At 36.9% G+C, this 19,075-nt stretch overlaps 1 protein-coding gene and 2 non-coding genes across 8 annotated transcripts in view; 1 reads left to right on the top strand and 2 right to left on the bottom strand.

Annotated features, from left to right (window-relative positions):
• Positions 1 to 19,075, top strand: part of LOC125649523 (HEAT repeat-containing protein 6-like) — a 158,239-nt gene that overhangs the window by 93,898 nt on the left and 45,266 nt on the right. For all 6 annotated transcript variants that reach the window (XR_008800191.1, XR_008800190.1, XR_008800189.1 and 3 more), the window contains 4 exons: positions 3,918 to 4,004; positions 5,461 to 5,595; positions 5,707 to 5,829; positions 13,399 to 13,523. Coding sequence is in view for 2 of the 6 variants with exons in the window: in XM_048877095.2 (XP_048733052.1) it covers positions 3,918 to 4,004; positions 5,461 to 5,595; positions 5,707 to 5,829; positions 13,399 to 13,523 (470 nt within the window). In the remaining 4 variants the exon portion in view is untranslated. The remainder of the gene's footprint in view (positions 1 to 3,917; positions 4,005 to 5,460; positions 5,596 to 5,706; positions 5,830 to 13,398; positions 13,524 to 19,075) is intronic.
• Trnat-ggu (transfer RNA threonine (anticodon GGU)) lies at positions 13,905 to 13,978 on the bottom strand. The gene has a single exon. It is a non-coding gene; the product is annotated as a tRNA-Thr (tRNA).
• Positions 15,079 to 15,151, bottom strand: Trnat-ggu (transfer RNA threonine (anticodon GGU)). Its single transcript has one exon. It is a non-coding gene; the product is annotated as a tRNA-Thr (tRNA).

Genomic DNA, 19,075 nt, shown 5'->3' with positions numbered 1-19,075 from the left:
TAATGGCATGCGCCTCACGAAAACTGTTATTGTGGGATTCCGGTATAATTCATTGTATCAACAATAGAGTTTTTAAGAGTCAAGAATGATGATCTAAATTATCTGTTAACAATATTCAATCTTTTATGAAGTATATTTCAGACAGTATACATATGAATATTTCAATATTAAATCGGGTTCGTAATTCAATTTTACCGATAAACAATAGATTAGTTGAATTGAAAGTATTAATAGTTACCGTTATGTAAATAATTTTTAACTAGATAAATATATGTAAATACTTGTACTTTATATATAATTTTAAAATACATAAAAAATACAATATGTCTAGATATTTGTGAACAATAATCATTTGTGTGGTAGTCCATGATAATCGTCGGAGTTATTTAAAAAACACTACATTACGCCACCCAGAAAAATACCAATCTTCTTAGGACGCGCCTATAAGTCGGACATAGAGTTTTGGACCAAAAATTGACTCCTAAAAATCCGACTTATAGGCGAGTATATACGGTAATAACAGCTATATGTGTGTGTGCTTATTTCATAATTATTCATTCAATTATAATCTTTTAAGATAATTTGTTTTACATGTACTTAAAAAATATGGATTCAATTATTATTCGTGTCCGATAACAATCTGTAAATTTATTTTATTTTTACAGTGGTGGACGTTGATAACCACATTAACCCAGTGTTTTATATTTAAGCAAATGCTGAGCCGAATGCTCATACAACTCTTCAACATTCGCTGTTTAAAATATCTAAACAGATTCCGTAAATTCCCATATGATAATTATGGCTTGGGCTTTGATCTGAAATATCCAAGGGTATAGTGTCTCCTCATTTCCTGGTAATTGTTCAGAAGCTGATGAGTTAAGATGAATCAGATAATAATATAATTGCTTTAATTATTGAACAGGGTTCACTATTACGAATCAAATTAGATATAAGTAGAGTATGTAACTATAAAACAAATTGATTCAATTAGAATAAAAAATAACATGGGCGGGGCAATATCCAGACAATATCCAGACATTCGCGAAATAAAAAAACAAGGAATTGCAGTTTCTATGACAGAATTACAAATTAAAGCAAAAATCACAGCCAAAAAGAAGAAGATAACAGGTTTCAAAGCATCAAAGGGATGGGTATACAGATTTTTTAGATGCGTCAACCTTTCTATCAGACGACGAACCCACATCGCTCAGAGACTGCCAGAGGACTACGAGGACAAAGTGACCAACTTTCAACGATTCATAATCACTCAAAGAAAGAGACACAATTATCCCTGTTCACAGATAGGAAATGCAGACCAAACACCCCTGACATTCGACATTCCATACACATCGACTATCGACAATAAAGGTGCAAAGATGGTTAACATCAAGACAACGGGAAATGACAAGAACAGATTTACAGTTATGCTGGCATGCACCGCTGACGGAGGGAAATTGCCACCCTATGTCATATTCAAGAGGAAGACTCTCCCTAAGGAAACGTTCCCTAAAGGAATTTTGGTTAGGACACATGACAAGGGATGGATGGATGATTGATTGATTGATTGATGTTTTCCGCCGCACTCAACAATTTTTCAGTCATTTGGTGGCGCCCATTTTTTTTATTGGTGGAAGAGAGAACCCAGATACAATGTACCTAGGAAGAGCTAGACCACCGACCTTCCGAAAGTAAACTGGGAAACTTTCTCACTTACCGGCGCGAGCAGGATTCGAACCCGTGCCGACAGAGGTGGGAGGCTGTGTGATTTTGAGCGCGATGCTCTAACCACTCGGCTACAGAGGCCCTTGGATGGATGAAGATCTAACTCAAGATTGGATTAGAACTGTATGGAACAGAAGACCTAATTTTACACAGAAAAGCCTTCTAGTTCTGGACGCATTTCGATGCCATAAGACTGAAAAAACAAAGAGACATCTCATAGAAATAAAGATGACACCCGCTATCATTCCCGGGGGTATGGCTTCTATGAAATCCCTTATGAGGAAGAAGTGGAATGACTGGATGATTCATGGGGAGCACACTTATACAAAGTCGGGGTTGCAGAGAAAAGTGGATTTAACAACAATTTGTCAATGATTTGTTGACGCTTGGGAAGAAATACCAAAAAAAATTATCATTAAATCATTCAAGAAGTGTGGAATATCCAACGCAATGGATGGAACTGAGGATGATATGCTATGGGAAGACGATACAACTCAACTGAAGAAGAAAATGAAAATGACGTAGACGAATCACCAGACAGCCTCCAATATGCGGACACTGATATTCACACTACCAAAAACTATTTGAAAGTGATAGCGAGGAAGAATTTTGTGGATTTACAGAGGCAGACCTTAGGGAATGTATTTGAAGCTAAAACCTGTGTTGTACATAAATTACTAGTTTAATATACAGTTCATTTTATGTAGTGCTTATGTATTTTACTATATTACGATACTTAATGCTCAGTGTTTTATTTTATAATATGTAACGGCATGAATATGTTCTCGTAATAAAATTTTAAACTGAATTTCCGTTTCTCTGTTTTGACACTTCAGTACTAGGCAGATACAAAACAGGCCTGGGTAAATTGTTAAATAAACAGTGGGGTACACACCGGCGACATGTAATTAAATGGTACAATTTATTTCAAAGACAAATAAGGGACATCCAATATTAGTTGCTTTAAAAGAAGTCAGCGATTCAGAATACATAACAAAAGACCACACAGATATTTTTGATTTTATTTTTTTAAAAATTTTCTCTTCTGAATATACGCATATACACTGTACTTAACGATTTTTCTAAGTTGCCTTTCTTCATAAATTAATCCACTACAGCTTCAACAGGAGCGTATATCAAGTAAACAACAAATTATGAAGAAAAATGAATTTATTTCTTTTCTTTCAGTCCTACCTAGCAGCCATTCACTGCCGTACTGTCATATAGTTACTAGTTTAGTCGGTCCGACCACAAGTTTAAACAAATATGGCGGCGGCAACCAAGAAAATATGAAGTTTGTTTTCAAACACTTAAATGTTTTCAAAATAATTTATTATGTAAATGTTTAGTCTAGGTGCTTGTAATTGCTATACATGTATTAGCATACAAATAACGCGATTAAAATCCGGCAGTATTTTGCATAGAGCAAACTGATAAGAGCTATGACAGTGAAAATCGTCACTGGTGACATGAACTAAAACCTGTTAAAAAAAGGATGATATATTGAGTCACATGGATTGTACGCACCCCCACTTTCTAGGTAAGAATTCTAAAAAAAAAATTGCGCATAATACACAATACTTTACGGTAATTGAAACTAAATGGATATTTAGAAAGAACAGGTAGTCCTTTACCAAAATTATAAATTTGATGATATCAAGAGTATAGGGTTTTGGTGTTAGGATGGGGCCAAAATGTTAAGTTATTAAATGTTCATGTTTATTATATAAGCAGGATATTAAAAAATTAATCTTTATGGTAATTATCAATTTTATTTGTAAGCAAAGATTGTGTAATTTGCCTTAATAAACCAAATTCATTGTGAAAATAATTTGTTAAACAGATACAGCTAATTCATGAGATAAACAAGTAAATCAATGGGACCCCAGGAATTCACAGTAACAAAGTTTTACTGTAACATATAGGTAAACGGAAATGATTGTAGTAAAATATTTGATTCAATTTAAAATTCCTACACAAGAAGTGTTTAAAATGGTTAAAGGTTTGCTCTACCATTCATGTATTATAATTACACAAATAGTATGATTTGCAAAGCAAGTGAGCTCTAGATTTTAGAATCCATGAAAGTTGCTTTTGATGATTTTATGCAGATATTAATTCCTCACTTTAATTAGGATCTACAGTATTTAGTCCATGTGATTGTCTTTCATGAATGTTTTGCATGCTATATGTAGCTTGTTGATGACCTGACCCAGGCTCTGCAGAGAGAGATCCAGTCCTCAGAGCTGACAGATTCATCAGGCAGACTATCTCTACAGCAGGTACAATGTCAAGTTCATAGCAGTCAGATTTTGGATGTTCACACATGTTTTCATATAGAGTTTTCTTTCATTTTATCCCCCTCAAAGGAAGTTTAAAGAGGAAGTTATATTGGAATCAGCATGTCTGTCTGTAGACATTATCCTCTGAAAAACTAGTGTTTGGATTTTTCTGAAAATATGTACTCTTTATTCACCATATAAGATCGCTGTGTAACGCCAACACCAGATATTGCTAACAGTCAAAGCAAGGACGTTTGAAGTTATAACACACCAAGATGAGAATTTCTTCTTTTTAAACCACATTTTATTAGCTCACCTAAACCAAAGGCTCACGTGAGCTTTTCTGATTGAAATTTGTCCAGTGTCGTAAACTTTTCACATTTTCATCTTCTTCTCCAGAACCAATGGGCCAATTTCAACAAAACTTGGCACAGAGCATCCTTGGGTGAAGGAGATTCACGTTTGTTCAAATGAAGGGCCATGTCCCCTTTAAAGGGAAGATAATCACAAGAATGCAAAAATAGGGTGCGGTCATTTAAAAATCTTTTCAAGTACCACTGGAGTAGAAGAGCTGAAATTCATATGAAAGCTTCATGACATAGTGCAGATTGTACATTCAAATGTATAAGAGAAAAAATCTTCTCAAGAACCACTAGACCAGAAAAGTTTATTTTTACATGAAAGCTTCCTGACATAGCACAGATTCAAGTTTGTTAAAACCATGGCCCCCGGGGTAGGATGGGGCCACAATAGGGATCAAAGATATATAGGGATCAAAGATTTACATGGGAATATATAGGGAAAATCTTTAAAATCTTCTCAACCAGAACCACTGAGCCAGGAAAGTTTACATTTACATGAAAGTTTCATGATATAATGCAGATTAAAGTTTGTTAAAACCATGGCGCCCGGGAGTAGGATGGGGCCACTATTGGGGGTCAAAGTTTTACATACAATCATACAGGGGAAATATTTAAAAAATCCTCAAGAACCACTGGGCCAGAAAAGTTTACCTTTACATGGAAGCTTTCTGACATAATACAGATTTATGTTTGTAAAAAGCATCCCCCTTCCCAGGAGTAGCTTGGGACCATATTAAGGATAAAAGTTTTACATGCAGGAAAAATCTTTAAATATTGTTTCAGGTGAGCGATGTGGCCCATAGACCTCTTGTACATTTACTAATGCTACCCACATGGACTTTTTCAATGATGTACAGACTTATCATCAATGACTTAGAATTACTCGAAAGGATGTGGATTCTGGTTGATATCTTAAAATTAAGTGCCAGTCACCAGTAAAATTGAGGGGTCATCCTCTGTGCTTGACTCAAATACAATTCTAATAAATTCATGTCCCTGTTTCCTAGTATGAATCATCATAAATTTTTTACCAAAAAACAGATACAAATTTCTATTGAGTTGTCCTCTAGTAATGAACTCTTTGTACAATTTAGGTGACCAATTTCTGGATTTCTCTGTTGAATGGTGCCATTGCTGACATTCTTCAGACAGAAGGCCATTGTGCTGTTAAGGCCACAACATGTGACTGTGTGTCCAACATTGGACCAGAGGTGTATGCTGCACTACCAGTAAGAATGACACTTATATTATTGTTTCTCAGCATATTTTTATTTTGCTAATAGATATTGTGTAAAAAACAGTATGTAATATTATGCTTGATGGTAGTCTTTGTCCTTCAGATGGACAAACAAGTGTTGTGCATTACATTAATTTTGGGACTGACGTCAGAGGAAGACAAGATAGTGAGGTCCTCTGCCCTTAGGACTGTTGGTGTTTTTGTCCTGTTCCCATGTTTAAGAGAGGTGAGGCTAACATAGATAGAACTATAGAACTGAAGATCTAATAAAATTAGTACGAGTGTGGGATTGGGAAATTCCACCGAGGGGACAAGATTTGTTGTCTAGGACGAGGCTCTGTGGAGTCCGAGACACCGAATATTGTACCAGAGGTGGAATTTCTCCTATTCCACATGTGTAAATAATTAAGGAGTATTTTTTTCACATTTTAGTGCATAGATTTAGTAGCTTTGAGAAAATTAACAATGATCAAAATCCTCGAAATACTCGAAAATGGTTTAGGGCTATTCCAGAAATAAATACATGAGGGGGGTAGGGGGACACCTTTTGTATATACCAAGAACACATCAAAAAAAATAAAAAATTGCCCCATGATCCATCAAATTAATATAACTCATTTTACAATGACCTATCTAATTAAAAAAAAACCTAACCTGACCCACCACAAAAATATTTTAAAAAATGAAAACAGTATAAATCTCGCGATGTTTTCGGGACAAACATTCTAGTAGCGAGCGCTGGCTCGTACTGCGAGCTCTAATGACTAGAGCGCGGGAAATAATCCGAGCTAAATCTCAACCTCTAAAAAGGAAAATTTTTTGATGCCAATCCCAGAAGTCCCTTGTCAAAAATGGCTGAGATCTCGCCAAGTCACACCTTGGAATATGATTGTGAACTTAAGCGGAATATCATCCTAATCTTGTGGCCTTCTAGCTCCAAAATTTAGTGCACCATTAGTCATACTACCGGGACATTATTATTACGTGAACATTAGGCATACGTAATCGATTAAAATACTAAATTCTCAATAGGAATTTATTATTTTAACCAAAAAACAAGGAGGGCAGACTCACTTCTTAAAAATTGTTAGAATATGGGAGGGATCACAGGTACTGAATTAGTGCTATTTAAAAAATTACAAAAAATCGATCAGATTGAAGACATTTTTTAAAAATCTTTGGGTTTTTTCCCGCGACTAAAAATAACAAGTGCTTCAATCCATTTCCTTTTAACATGTCCGGTAATGCAAACCACGATGACAACCCCAACCCCCCCCCCCCCCCCCTCATGATAACCAACCCCATGCCACTTGCCTAATAAATTAACGACTGAAAAATCCTTAATTCTAGTTTTGTAAATTGATCTTAATTAATGTATCATCACTACAACAGCATATAAATGCCAAATAGTTGAATTTATCGATTTATTTTAAAATTTTCATGATATATTGAAATGCGTTTTGTGTTCAAAGACAGTGCTGTTTAAACATAGTTTTACAAACTTGAAAGGTTTGGGCATTTTTATCATACAATTAGTAGCGAGCAAAGCTCGCGTCGCGAAGCTGCGCGACGAGCTCGCTCCAATGATTACGCAATAGAGTCATGTGGTTTGCTCTTCATCAGCTGAAAAATGATGGGGACTACCCATAATGCCTCCGGAAAAATGTCGCTGTCACTGCGGTATACTTCATTGACAATCCCGTAATTAAAATAATTAGATTGTTTAGAAAGTACAATTAACGTTTTTAAATTCAAGACAAGCTTTCTCATAGCTTCAAACGTTTTGTTTTTGCTTGGTTTGAGAGAAGAGAAAACATTGCAGCTAATCTGACGTCACAATTTGTAACTGTTTACACCAAGCGCGTTATATTTCCCGCGTTAAATGAAGAGGCGGATAAAAGTCGTGTTGCAAGATGTTAATGGGCTTCGCTCGTCTCAATGGTCACACCGTACAACATATTAACTTGAAAAGATTGAGAGTAGAAAAAAGGAAGTAGAGGCTGAGAACATACAGTTCAGAACAGGTTGTGCATCAAAGTTTAAGCAAGTCACAGTGAAGGCAGCAGAAATAAAATGTATATATAGCATAAAAATATTTAAATCACATTCATGTATACATGTTTTAATGATTTTTAATATAAAACCCTGGGAGAATATTCATGTAATAAGTATTTTTGCAAATAGATATTGTTTAAATTGAACCTGATCAAAGCATGAACATTACAAAATTTGTACATATATGAAGCTGCCCTTGCTCAAACGGTAGCACCGTCAACATATTAGTCAATGACGCGGTAATGCCTGTGGCAGTGTGCGACATTGTATCACAGTAGTTCTGAAGAAACGATGTCACATCAACAATCAAAGGCATCTATGGCAGGAATGTTGGAAAGATTGGGAGTCCAAGCGATGTTATTATCATGAAATGGGTATGGATATGTTTTTCCACGAATCGTTCGTCTTCTAATGGAGCCCGCACCCAGAGGCCTCTATATCACCATCACACTGACTGATAAATATAACGCATCGGTACCCTCGTATAAATCAACTAAGGTTTGCCTATTTTTATTAGAAAACGTAATACCTATTGGTGTCAAAATATTCCCAAAATCGATGCACTGTAAACTGTAATAATCTACAGAACAGAGTTCGCCGCCATCACATCCCAAGGGACCCTACTAAACGCGCCTCTAATTTGAAGAGTGCCGTAATGGAAAGTTATGCGCTGCAAAGAGCGACAACTCGAATAGTTCTATGTTACTTCCGATTTCCGATTTCGAAAGCAGCATTTCGAAAGCACGTTTTCAATTTTCCCTCCGATGTTTTGTAACCAACACAAGAGCGACAATAAAAATATTCTGAAAACTTAACACCCACGAGGCACAAAATAAAACAATAGAAACTACCGTCCCACTACCCATAATAAATATTTTTTTAACAGTCCAACCACGGACCAATAAAATATGAAAAAATACGACCACCCACACAAAAAAACATCATTTGCCGCCCGACCCCCCCCCCCCCCCCCCCCCCCCCCCCCCATTTGATCATTTCTGGAACAGCCCTTACACTATTAGTGTAAACTACAAAACCCAAGGTTGTCCACCAGAGGGCCTACCTTTGATTACGCTATGCCTGTTGCCCAATCCTATTGAGTTTCTCAATAAAATATGTTTAAACTAAAAAGCTATTAAATACAAATTATTTTACTTCACTGTGTAACGTAAATGGTTTTAAAAAATCTACAAAAATATATTGTGACATCACAGTCAATGATCATAGTTGCCAACTAACCTGATTGTGTCAGGTTTTACCCGAATTTTCAACCCGTAACCCGATTATTTTTTATGACCCAGCGGGTCATGCCTTTCACCCAATTTCCGGATTTGGTTTTATGAAATAGTTCGCGCGTATAATTCCCAGTTTGCAACACAACCTTGGATCTTCGTAAACAATGCTGATGGCCATGTACATTACAGATAAGTTATCAAAGCAGGTGTTAACAATTATCTGTGAGTTGTTTTGACAAATCAGGGATTAAACTCCTTATGTAGAATGGCTTCCACCAGGAAGAGATCGTTATCAAGGCCAGCAGACACGCCAACAAAAACAAAAAGATTGATGCATATGTTCCTACCAACAAATCTGGGAAAACGACTTTTCATGGGTAAAAAAAAGTTATTGAGGACAGCATGAAGCTGCATTGTTTAAGTCGCACTTGTCTATTGGGTCTGGAGCTAAATTTCCTAAATGCAAAATTATGTAAAATATACCCTATAGTCATCTAATCACTGTCATATAAAGAAAATACACACTGAATTCATGCAGATCTGAGATAAACAATGAAACTGTAGATGCCCTCTTATCATGTAAATTTAATCAATTTGTGTCCCGCCTTGTATATTGTCCATCTCCATCAGTCTTGAAAAAATCAAAATATGCCACTATCAGTTACAATGCTTCTCTTCAATAAAATAGTACACAAAACACACATTTCTGTTGTTAATATTTTTGAAATATAAACACTTATAACGCATGTAATCCTAATAAATATGTCGTGAATGCTGTTATGCATTATGACCAGATTTTTTGCTTTCCAAAGAGGGTCATGACCCTCTTCTTACATGTTGGAGGTTGGCAACTATGTCAATGATGTTGGAGCATTGTAAGACTAATAAAATCTTTCATTAGACTTATAGTGTGAGTGTGGGATGGGGAAATTCCACCAAGGGGACAAGATTCACAGTCTAGGATGAGGCTTTGCCAAGTCTTAGACAGCCAATCTTGTTCCAGAGGTGGAATTTCCTTATCCCACACAAGTAAATAATGAAGGATTATTTTTCTCAAATTTTACTCATAGTTCTGGTGGACAGCCTTGGGTTTTTTAGTTTACACTTTTACTGTAAACCATTTTCGGGTATGCTCTTTCTGCCTATTTAATTAGACAGTTTTTGCATTGAAGTTCAAATGAGGAGTTTTACAATTTTGAATTTGATAATTTTCTCGAAACTCTTGAATTTATGAGTAATTAATTTTTAAATTTTCTTGCAGAGTGATGCACTAACTCGGGGTAGTAAGTCTTGATTTCAAGAAAAAAAAATTTTTCTACTGTTTTAGCTTTGAATGTAATCTTTTTAATGGAATGTTCTCAGTGTTTATTTGATTGTTTTATTTTATTGTTAAGTTGTGTTTCATTGTCTGTTAGCCTACTGTACTGTTGGGGTATGGGGGTTGTTACTTCATTTCTCTGTTTGTGTGTTCATGTAGTGACGACATGCACTGAAGGGTTAGTGCCAGACATGAAATTCTGTGCAGAAGGGTTAGCTCGTTACATTCCATGACAGTCATGGCTTTGCCCTACTGCGCATGCTCAAGAATTTTGCTTTGGTCATATACTACCGTAATTCAAACTGCATTTCTCTATTGTTGAAGCGAAAAACACGATTTCACATCATATTTAAGCAATTTCCACAATTGATCATACATCCAGCGCCGTAAGATACACACCAGTGATCTGCCATAACTCGATATACAAGCCTGGCCTGCCCTCGCACTTCGCATCATGCACTTGTCTCAGCTCTGAGCAAACCATCGCATAGAGGAGGAATAAACATATCTACACTTCTTCATCTCTTCAACTGCGACCATTTGCAACGATTTATATGAGGCAATATGACGGTCAAACTCTACAAGGACCAGTACGCCGCAATGTAAACACTCAATCTGGTATGGCCGCCGGCCGTGCCTGCTGCATGTCGCAGGATGGTCACCAGGCATTAAATTAGCAAGACAAGTTTTATGGTTTATACTGTTTTAATACATTAGAGTTATACACAAATGTTCATCATCCTTTTCTGTACTTCAAAAAGGAGTCAAATGAAGAAGGGATCTGTAACGATAAAATTTGTAAAAACAATTTAGATACAGGTATACTGTTACAATACACAATACACATACAACACTAACTTTGCTTCACTTTACTTTACACAGACTACATTTTGCTGCAGGTACATTTTACACATTGCATTTTACTGCATACTTTACTATACGATATATACTTAATAGCATTTTACTGCATATACACATTACACACTGCATTTTATTGCATATACACTTTACATGCTGCATTTTACTGCATATATGCTATACTTTACTAAATAGCATTTTACTGCGTACTCTGGGCGTTTCCCTATAGTCTGGCATGAACAGTACACCGTACATTTACGTTTAGGTAAATACATATACATTTGAAATAAGATGGCACATGAATGTATTGTATACTCACAAGAACTATCACAGTAAATTCTAATATAAATTGTAAGAACTTTGTACGTTGGCTATTTTAGGAATAAATATGGAATAAAAATATTGAAGTAATGAGTAAACTTACCTCAGAAGTTGTGGACTCTGGTCACAAGGTATTAAAACTTGATGACTATTACCGTATATACTCACCTATAAGTCGGATTTTTGGGAGTCAATTTTTGGTCCAAAACTCTATGTCCGACTTATAGGCGCGTCCTAAGAAGATTGGTATTTTTCTGTAGTGTTTTTTAAACTACTCCGACGATTATCATGAACTACCACACAAATGGGTTATTGTTCACAAATATCTAGACATATTGTATTGTTTATGTATTTTAAAATTATGTATAAAGTACAAGTATTTACATATTTTATCTAGTTAAAAATTATTTAAATACCGGTAACTAATACTACCAATTCAACTAATCTATCGTTTATCGGTAAAGTTGATCGAATTACGAACCCGATTTAATATTGAAATATTCATATGTATACCGGCTGAAATATATTTCATAAAAGATTGAATATTAACAGATGATTTAGATCATCATTCTTGACTCTTAAAAACTCTATTGTTGATACAAGGAATTATACCAGAATCCCACAATAACAGTTTTTGCCACTAAGTAAACACGGTGTCAGGTACTGGTAATTAGGAGACCAAAATTGCTTAGGTAAACAAGGGATCATTGTCCATAATAGATCAAGGGTTGCTTTTAAACCCCAATACAGTACTGTTATAAGATACAGGGAAGGTTCATTGTGACATAACAATCAACAACACGTCACACTGGCTTCCAAGTTGAAGACTTTGCACACTAAATTTGAGCTTTTAAGCCGGGCTTAAATCAAGGGGCGGATCATGAAACCTAATGATTTCAATCTGTTATTCTCGATGATCCGTAATACAATGGGATATGCGCCCGTGATATGTGTTTACCTTGATATAGGAGAACTTAATGATGAACAAATGAATATAAAATTCGTATAATTTTAATATGTTGATATTTTCTACATTATATTACTTAAGTACGGGAATCGGTGTGCGCGCTAAGTCACAATTAAACTTGTGATGTCGCTTCATATTTAGTCTGCAGCAGGCACGGCCGGCAGCCATACCAGATTGAGAGAGTGTTTACATTGCGGCGTACTGGTCCCTGTAGAGTTTGACCGTCATATTGCCTCATATAAATCGTTGCAAATGGTCGCAGTTGAAGAGATGAAGAAGTGTAGATATGTTTATTCCTCCTCTATGTGATGATTTGCTCAGAGCTGAGACAAGTACATGATGCGAAGTGCGAGGGCAGGCCAGGCTTGTATATCGAGTTATGGCAGATCACTGGTGTGTATCTTACGGCGCTGGATGTATGATCAATTGTGGAAATTGCTTAAATATGATGTGAAATCGTGTTTTTCGCTTCAACAATAGAGAAATGCAGTTTGAATTACGGTAGTATATGACCAAAGCAAAATTCTTGAGCATGCGCAGTAGGGCAAAGCCATGACTGTCATGGAATGTAACGAGCTAACCCTTCTGCACAGAATTTCATGTCTGGCACTAACCCTTCAGTGCATGTCGTCACTACATGAAAACACAAACAGAGAAATGAAGTAACCCCCATACCCCAACATTACAGTAGGCTAACAGACAATGAAACACAACTTAACAATAAAATAAAACAATCAAATAAACACTGAGAACATTCCATTAATAAGATTACATTCAAAACTTATTGATTAAGTGTAAAACATGAAGTAAAAAAAAAAATTTTTTTTTTCATGAAATCAAGACTTACTACCCTGAGTTAGTGCATCACTCTGCAAGAAAATTTAAAAATTAATGTACTTATTTACTAACTAACACGCACTACGACTGAAATCAAAATTTAATTGGTTTCTTGGTGATATAATTATTCCGAAATTAAATAATACCCTGTTGTGTTTGTGGATTTTAGATTTTAAGGTCTTGTGTTTTTTGTTTGTTTTTTAGGATGTGTGTTTTGTAGCAGATGCTGCTAATGCTATCCTGACATCCATGGAGGACACTTGTTTGAATGTCAGGTTTAAGACAGCCTGGTCTCTGGCCAATCTGTGTGATTCTCTCGTTTTGAACAAGTAAAAAATTAGTCTTTCTTGAGAAGTATTAATGATATTAATTACAAGTGTGTGTTGAAAATCATTTCAACAAATTTGTAGTATATATATATATTGAATTATATATAGGAGAGAGGAGAAACTTTCTTCGGCTGTACCGGGAACCCCTGCATTACTAGTCAGGTGCTCTAACCACCGAGCTATCCAGGCCGACATTCACGGTCCGTATAGCCCTAATTACTACATTCCTCCCTCCTTAAACAGTCTTCGCCCTCGAAGACACATAACCCAGATTCTGACCCCTGACAGGACCTGCGACTGCAAGACCAGGGGTAGTCAACGGCACCAAATGTAGTAAATATATAAATGTATTAGTATATATAGGAGAGAGGAGAAACTCTTTGTCTGGACCGGGAATCGAACCAAGGACCCCCTGCACTACCAGACAGGTGCTCTAACCACTGAGCTATCCAGGTCAATATCCACGGACCGTATAGCCCAATTACTATATTCCTCCTGCCTTAAACAGTCTTCGCCCTCGAAGACACATAACCCAGATTCTTCTGGCCCCTGACAGGACCTTCACCTGCAAGACCAGGGGTGGTCAACGGCACCAAATGTAGTAGATATATATATATAGATGTATAGTATACTAGCATCGTAAAGTGCGCTCTAAATATACAAGTTCCTGGGAGACATAGAGTTGGTCGGCCAATGCTATCTTGGAGAGAGCTGACGGAGAAAGATCGTAGAGAATGGAAGCTCTCTACTGCCGACCCTCATGACCGGAAAGAATGGAGATCTGAGGTGAGATCCGCCATGCGTGCAGCTAGCCAGATACCTGGAAGGGGGCCCACTACCCGTGATACTGCATGGAAATAAAAAGGAACCGACAACAAACAACATATAGCAGGGTACGAAATTTACCTTTCCAAGCACCAGGCCGCACAGATTGGCCACGAATGATGTTCACTAGTACGCAAAACATTTCACTAGTCCGTCCAGTATATGATATTGTAGGATCTGAATTTTTTATAGTAATTAATGAAACAAACATGTCACAATTGCCAGCAATTCAGTTTCTGACACCTGCAGAAGAGAAAGACCACCATACTTTATTGACCAAGCCATGGGCTAAAAGTGTTACGAAATCCTGTGTTGAGTCGTGTATGACGAGAACATATGCGCACAAACGTGCATGTTCTTAGACCATACTACTTGCCATCCTTGCACCTCGAACTCGTGATGCGTATTCGGCGTTCGAATCCACAGGAATTTGTGCTCGTTCAAAGAACGGCAGACCCGAAGGCACATCATGTGTTTGGAAGATCAGGAAGACATAGTCAGCAAACACTTAACCAGCAAGTAATCGACCACAATTTAAGTTAACACATCTAAGAGACTCAGACAAATCTTGCCAAAATCTTAACCAATTTAAGATTGATTTCCGGATTTGCTCTAGTACAGACTAGTGCTATAGAGAATTTTTTTTTTGTTTCTTTTTTTTTTTTTTTTGTCTCGGACTTGCGGACATGAGGTAATCTCGAACCCAGTATAGGAGAGATTGTTTTGTTTTTGTTTGGACCGGGAAACGAACCCGGAACCCCTGCATTACCAGTCAGGTGCTCTAACCACTGAGCTATCCAGGCCGATATCCACGGTCCGTATAGCCCGGATTACACAAGTCTAAACAAGCAAGATAGGCAACAGATATGTTGCAAGAGGAATTACACCCCCACCTAATACAGACAAACTTTAAGATATATATTAGTGTTGATTCTGGGCCTGTGTGGGTAGGTAATTGTCGTGAGGGACAGAATTATCCAGGGTTTATGATTCCCCAGATGAGTGTGGATCCGAGACTGTTCATATATGTAAACCACCCATTCCCAGATCGGTAGACTGCCATTCTAAATCCCTCCAGTATTTCAAGAGTTCATGGACCCTTGTTTTGTACATTTCTAACCTAATGCTAGAAAATTGCAGGCAGACGTTCATTCGTCAATAGACAACATGTGCGAGGATTCGCTTCACTAGGCACATGGTGTCATCGCGTATAGAAAACACCCCACCCCCCAACCAGGGGCCCCCAAGGGGCAGCATGAAAAGTACATATACCTGTTACAAGCAAAGAAAGAAGGGATCACCAACACACAAACACAGTGTGGAATTGTTAGAGTACATGGCTCTTTTTGTTATGATGAATTTAGTAAAAAAAACTGTATATGAATCTGACCGAGCGTGTCCACGGGATCCTAGATTTCCCACGCAGATTTTAAAAGGATAGACCGATGAATATATATATACCCTCCCAGATTTTACGTGGCAAGTGGGCGCCAATTGGGTTGAAAAAAAAAAACTCGGGGTTTGAATTAGATTTATGAAATGGAGAGCCCTGATTTCGGCACTACTTGTACGTGTTGTATGTGGGAATATTTTGATTTTATTTTGTGGCACGTGGGCGCCAATTGGGGTATGTGGGAATATTTTGTCGACTGGAGCTGGAGGTAGCAAAATATTGGTTTCTGACTCACCCAATAGAGTGCCTGTTTCCTTGTCGATGCATTCCCAAAGTGGTGGGTCGATAGGGTCAGCCACTGTTGCTGTGGCATTTGACGTTGATGTGTTGGAGCGGTTGTTTGTTCCGTATCTCGTGGCGCGTCGTCTCCCCCGTGCTTGAGCTGGGAAGATGAAGTTCTCAAATCACTCCCTTCCGCTTCTCCTATTGTGAGGCCTCCTCGACAGTGGCGAATTACACCCCGTCAGTAGTACTTCTCATGATGTCGATGGAAAATTCTAGAGAGCATCTGCTATGTTTCAGTGCTAATCTGACCTTCTGCGTGTAAAGCAGACGTGATAACCACTACACCACAGAACCGAGTAGTACTTCTCATGATGTCGATGGAAAATTCTCTTATTGTGAGGCATGATGATGATGTCGATGGAAAATTCTTAGAGAGCATCTGCTATGTTTCAGTGCTCGTGTCTGGGACGGAAAAGGAAGTGCTATCTGCACATTAACTCGTACTATGATGGCTTTGGTTTTGATTAATTCGTTCGATTTTTAGATCGGCCAACATTGGAAAACAGTTCTTCCGTCAATTAAATGAGATTAATCTGACATGAAGGCAAATTAATCTGTATTAATTACCTGGAAACCACCCTTATCATTCTGAAATGTGAATCAACACATGTAAATGAAGTCAATATATATGGACATAGTCTATATTTACCTTCATGGATATGCTGTCAAACAGTAATTTGTTTTTAGTATATACATGTAATTTGGAACAAATCTAGATAAATGTTCGTAGTACAATAGACATACATTTGTCTGCAAAATCATGATTTTACAAATTTATATGCAGTAAAAATCATTATTAGGGTTCGCAATGATTTTCCAGACTGTTGATTTTGACCTTTTTTTTTTTAGCTCACTTGAGCTTTCTCTGATCACTTTTTGTCTGGCGTCCGTCTGTCTGTAAACTCTTTACATTTTCGACTTCTTATCTAGAACCGCTGGGTCAATTTCAACCAAACTTGGCACAAAGCATCCTTTGGTGAAGGGCTTTCTATTTTGTTCAAATGAAGAATGATGCTCTCTTGAAAGGGTAGATGATCACAAAAATGCAAAACTTGGGTGGGTTCATTTAAAATTCTTCCCAAAAACCACTGGGCCAGAAAAGTTTAAGTGAAAGCTTCTTGACATAGTGCAGAATCAAGTTTATTCAAATCGTGGCCTCCGGGAGTTGGTTGGGGGCACAATAGGGATCAAAGTTTTACTTGGAAATATATTGGAAAAATCTTTTAAAATCTTCTTCTCAACAACTACTGGGCTAGAAAAATGGAAATTTACATGAAAGTTTCCTGACATAGTGCAGATTTAAGTTTGTCCAAATCATGATCCCCATGGGTAGGGTTGGACCACAATAGGGGATCAAAGTTTTACATTCAAGATACAGTGGAACCCCGTTATTACGTTTTCCATTTTGTCACGATAAAATAACGTAATACCGGGGTCAACGTAATAAACGTTCCCAGTGAAATCCGTTAAAAATATCATTTGGAAATTGTATATCGTCCGTTGGTACTGCGTGAAGGGGTGTGTGAATATATCTTTACTGTTTCTTTGTTTAAAAGACTATGATACTTTGTTTTATTTACATCTTATCTTTAATGTCCGTAATTCTTCATGTTCTTATCCCTTTTCTTTATTTCTGGTGTAGGATACATAAGGATGTTTTGACAAACGTTGCTTTTTCTGCATTCGTTTGGACCGCCATTTTGTTCAACTTTAAAACAATGCGTTCATGTAAATTTCTCTCAATAACTCGTTCGGGTTCGTATTCAACATTTGTATTAAAACAAATAATAAAACATCGTTTTTATTAAGTTCTCTAATTACACAATGCAATAAAAAAAAATCCCACCCAAAAAACAACAAAACTATAGACACAAAACGCACATGATACCCAACACTTACACACTTTTCTCACGAACGAAAAAAAATATAATGATGCACAAAGATTTCATTTACAACGCTAAATGATGGCACTAAAATCACATGTGCATCAAGGCATTTTAGAATATTCACTGAGGTAAATGCCGTGCACGAATCGGCCAATAACACAGGACAGTTTGATTGGTGTATGTATGGACAACATTTACGAACACCCAAGCTGCATGTCCAAACAACGGACATTTTTTTAATTGAACACCTTTAGTCACCTATGTCCAAGAAGTTACCCAAGCGGTTTTAACATTGCTATGATAAATCTTGTCTTTCATGTTTGGTACCAAAGCTGTCCGTAAATAGAGTTTTAATAGCGAAGGTAATCACACTATGCTGAACACGCAGGTGGTTGAGAAATTATTTTTTTGATTATCAAAATATGAAAAATGAAGTAAATTTTATAGAGTACAATTTCTAAATAAACATAATTTAATTGTTTATCACTGGCTTCGATACGGGGTATTCACCTGTATTGATGTCGCTATATATATCGAAGTGTGATCAGTCAAGCGTCTCTAATCCCCAAACAGACCAGGAAATTTACGTGGTGACTGCCTCAGGCAGTCAAGGTGTGAATGGCTTATTATTTTGAGAATCACTATTGAATAATTAGGGGTTTATTACGTTTTCGTTGGAATTTTTACAACGTAATACCGAGTCCCGGCATCTTAGGACAACGTAATAACGAGGTCTATTTTATATAGGTTTGTTAAGAAATGGTTTTGTGCTTTGAAATTTCAACGTAATATGCGGACTAACGTATTAAAGGGGGAACGTAATAACGGGGTTCCACTGTATATTTGGAAAATTTTTAACAATCTTCTCAAGAACCACTGAGCCAGAAAAGTAGAAATTTACATGAAATATTCCTGACATAGAGTAGATTCAAGTTTGATATGTACAAGTAAAGTACTTGTGTTGCTAGGTCTTAATCTCATGTAGGACATGACCAGGTGGACAGAAAGCTCCATTATTTTGCTTGTTGATTTTGACACTGGTGGACGGCCCTAACTGATCAGTTTTTGACTTGGGAATTGTGAGTGATGTTTGCAAAGTAGAA

This window comes from Ostrea edulis, chromosome 1 (assembly GCF_947568905.1).
Source record: "Ostrea edulis chromosome 1, xbOstEdul1.1, whole genome shotgun sequence".
In the NCBI taxonomy this organism is placed as follows: domain Eukaryota; kingdom Metazoa; phylum Mollusca; class Bivalvia; order Ostreida; family Ostreidae; genus Ostrea; species Ostrea edulis.
Note: the sequence above shows the minus strand (reverse complement) of the source record. Positions and strands in the feature narration are given on the sequence as shown.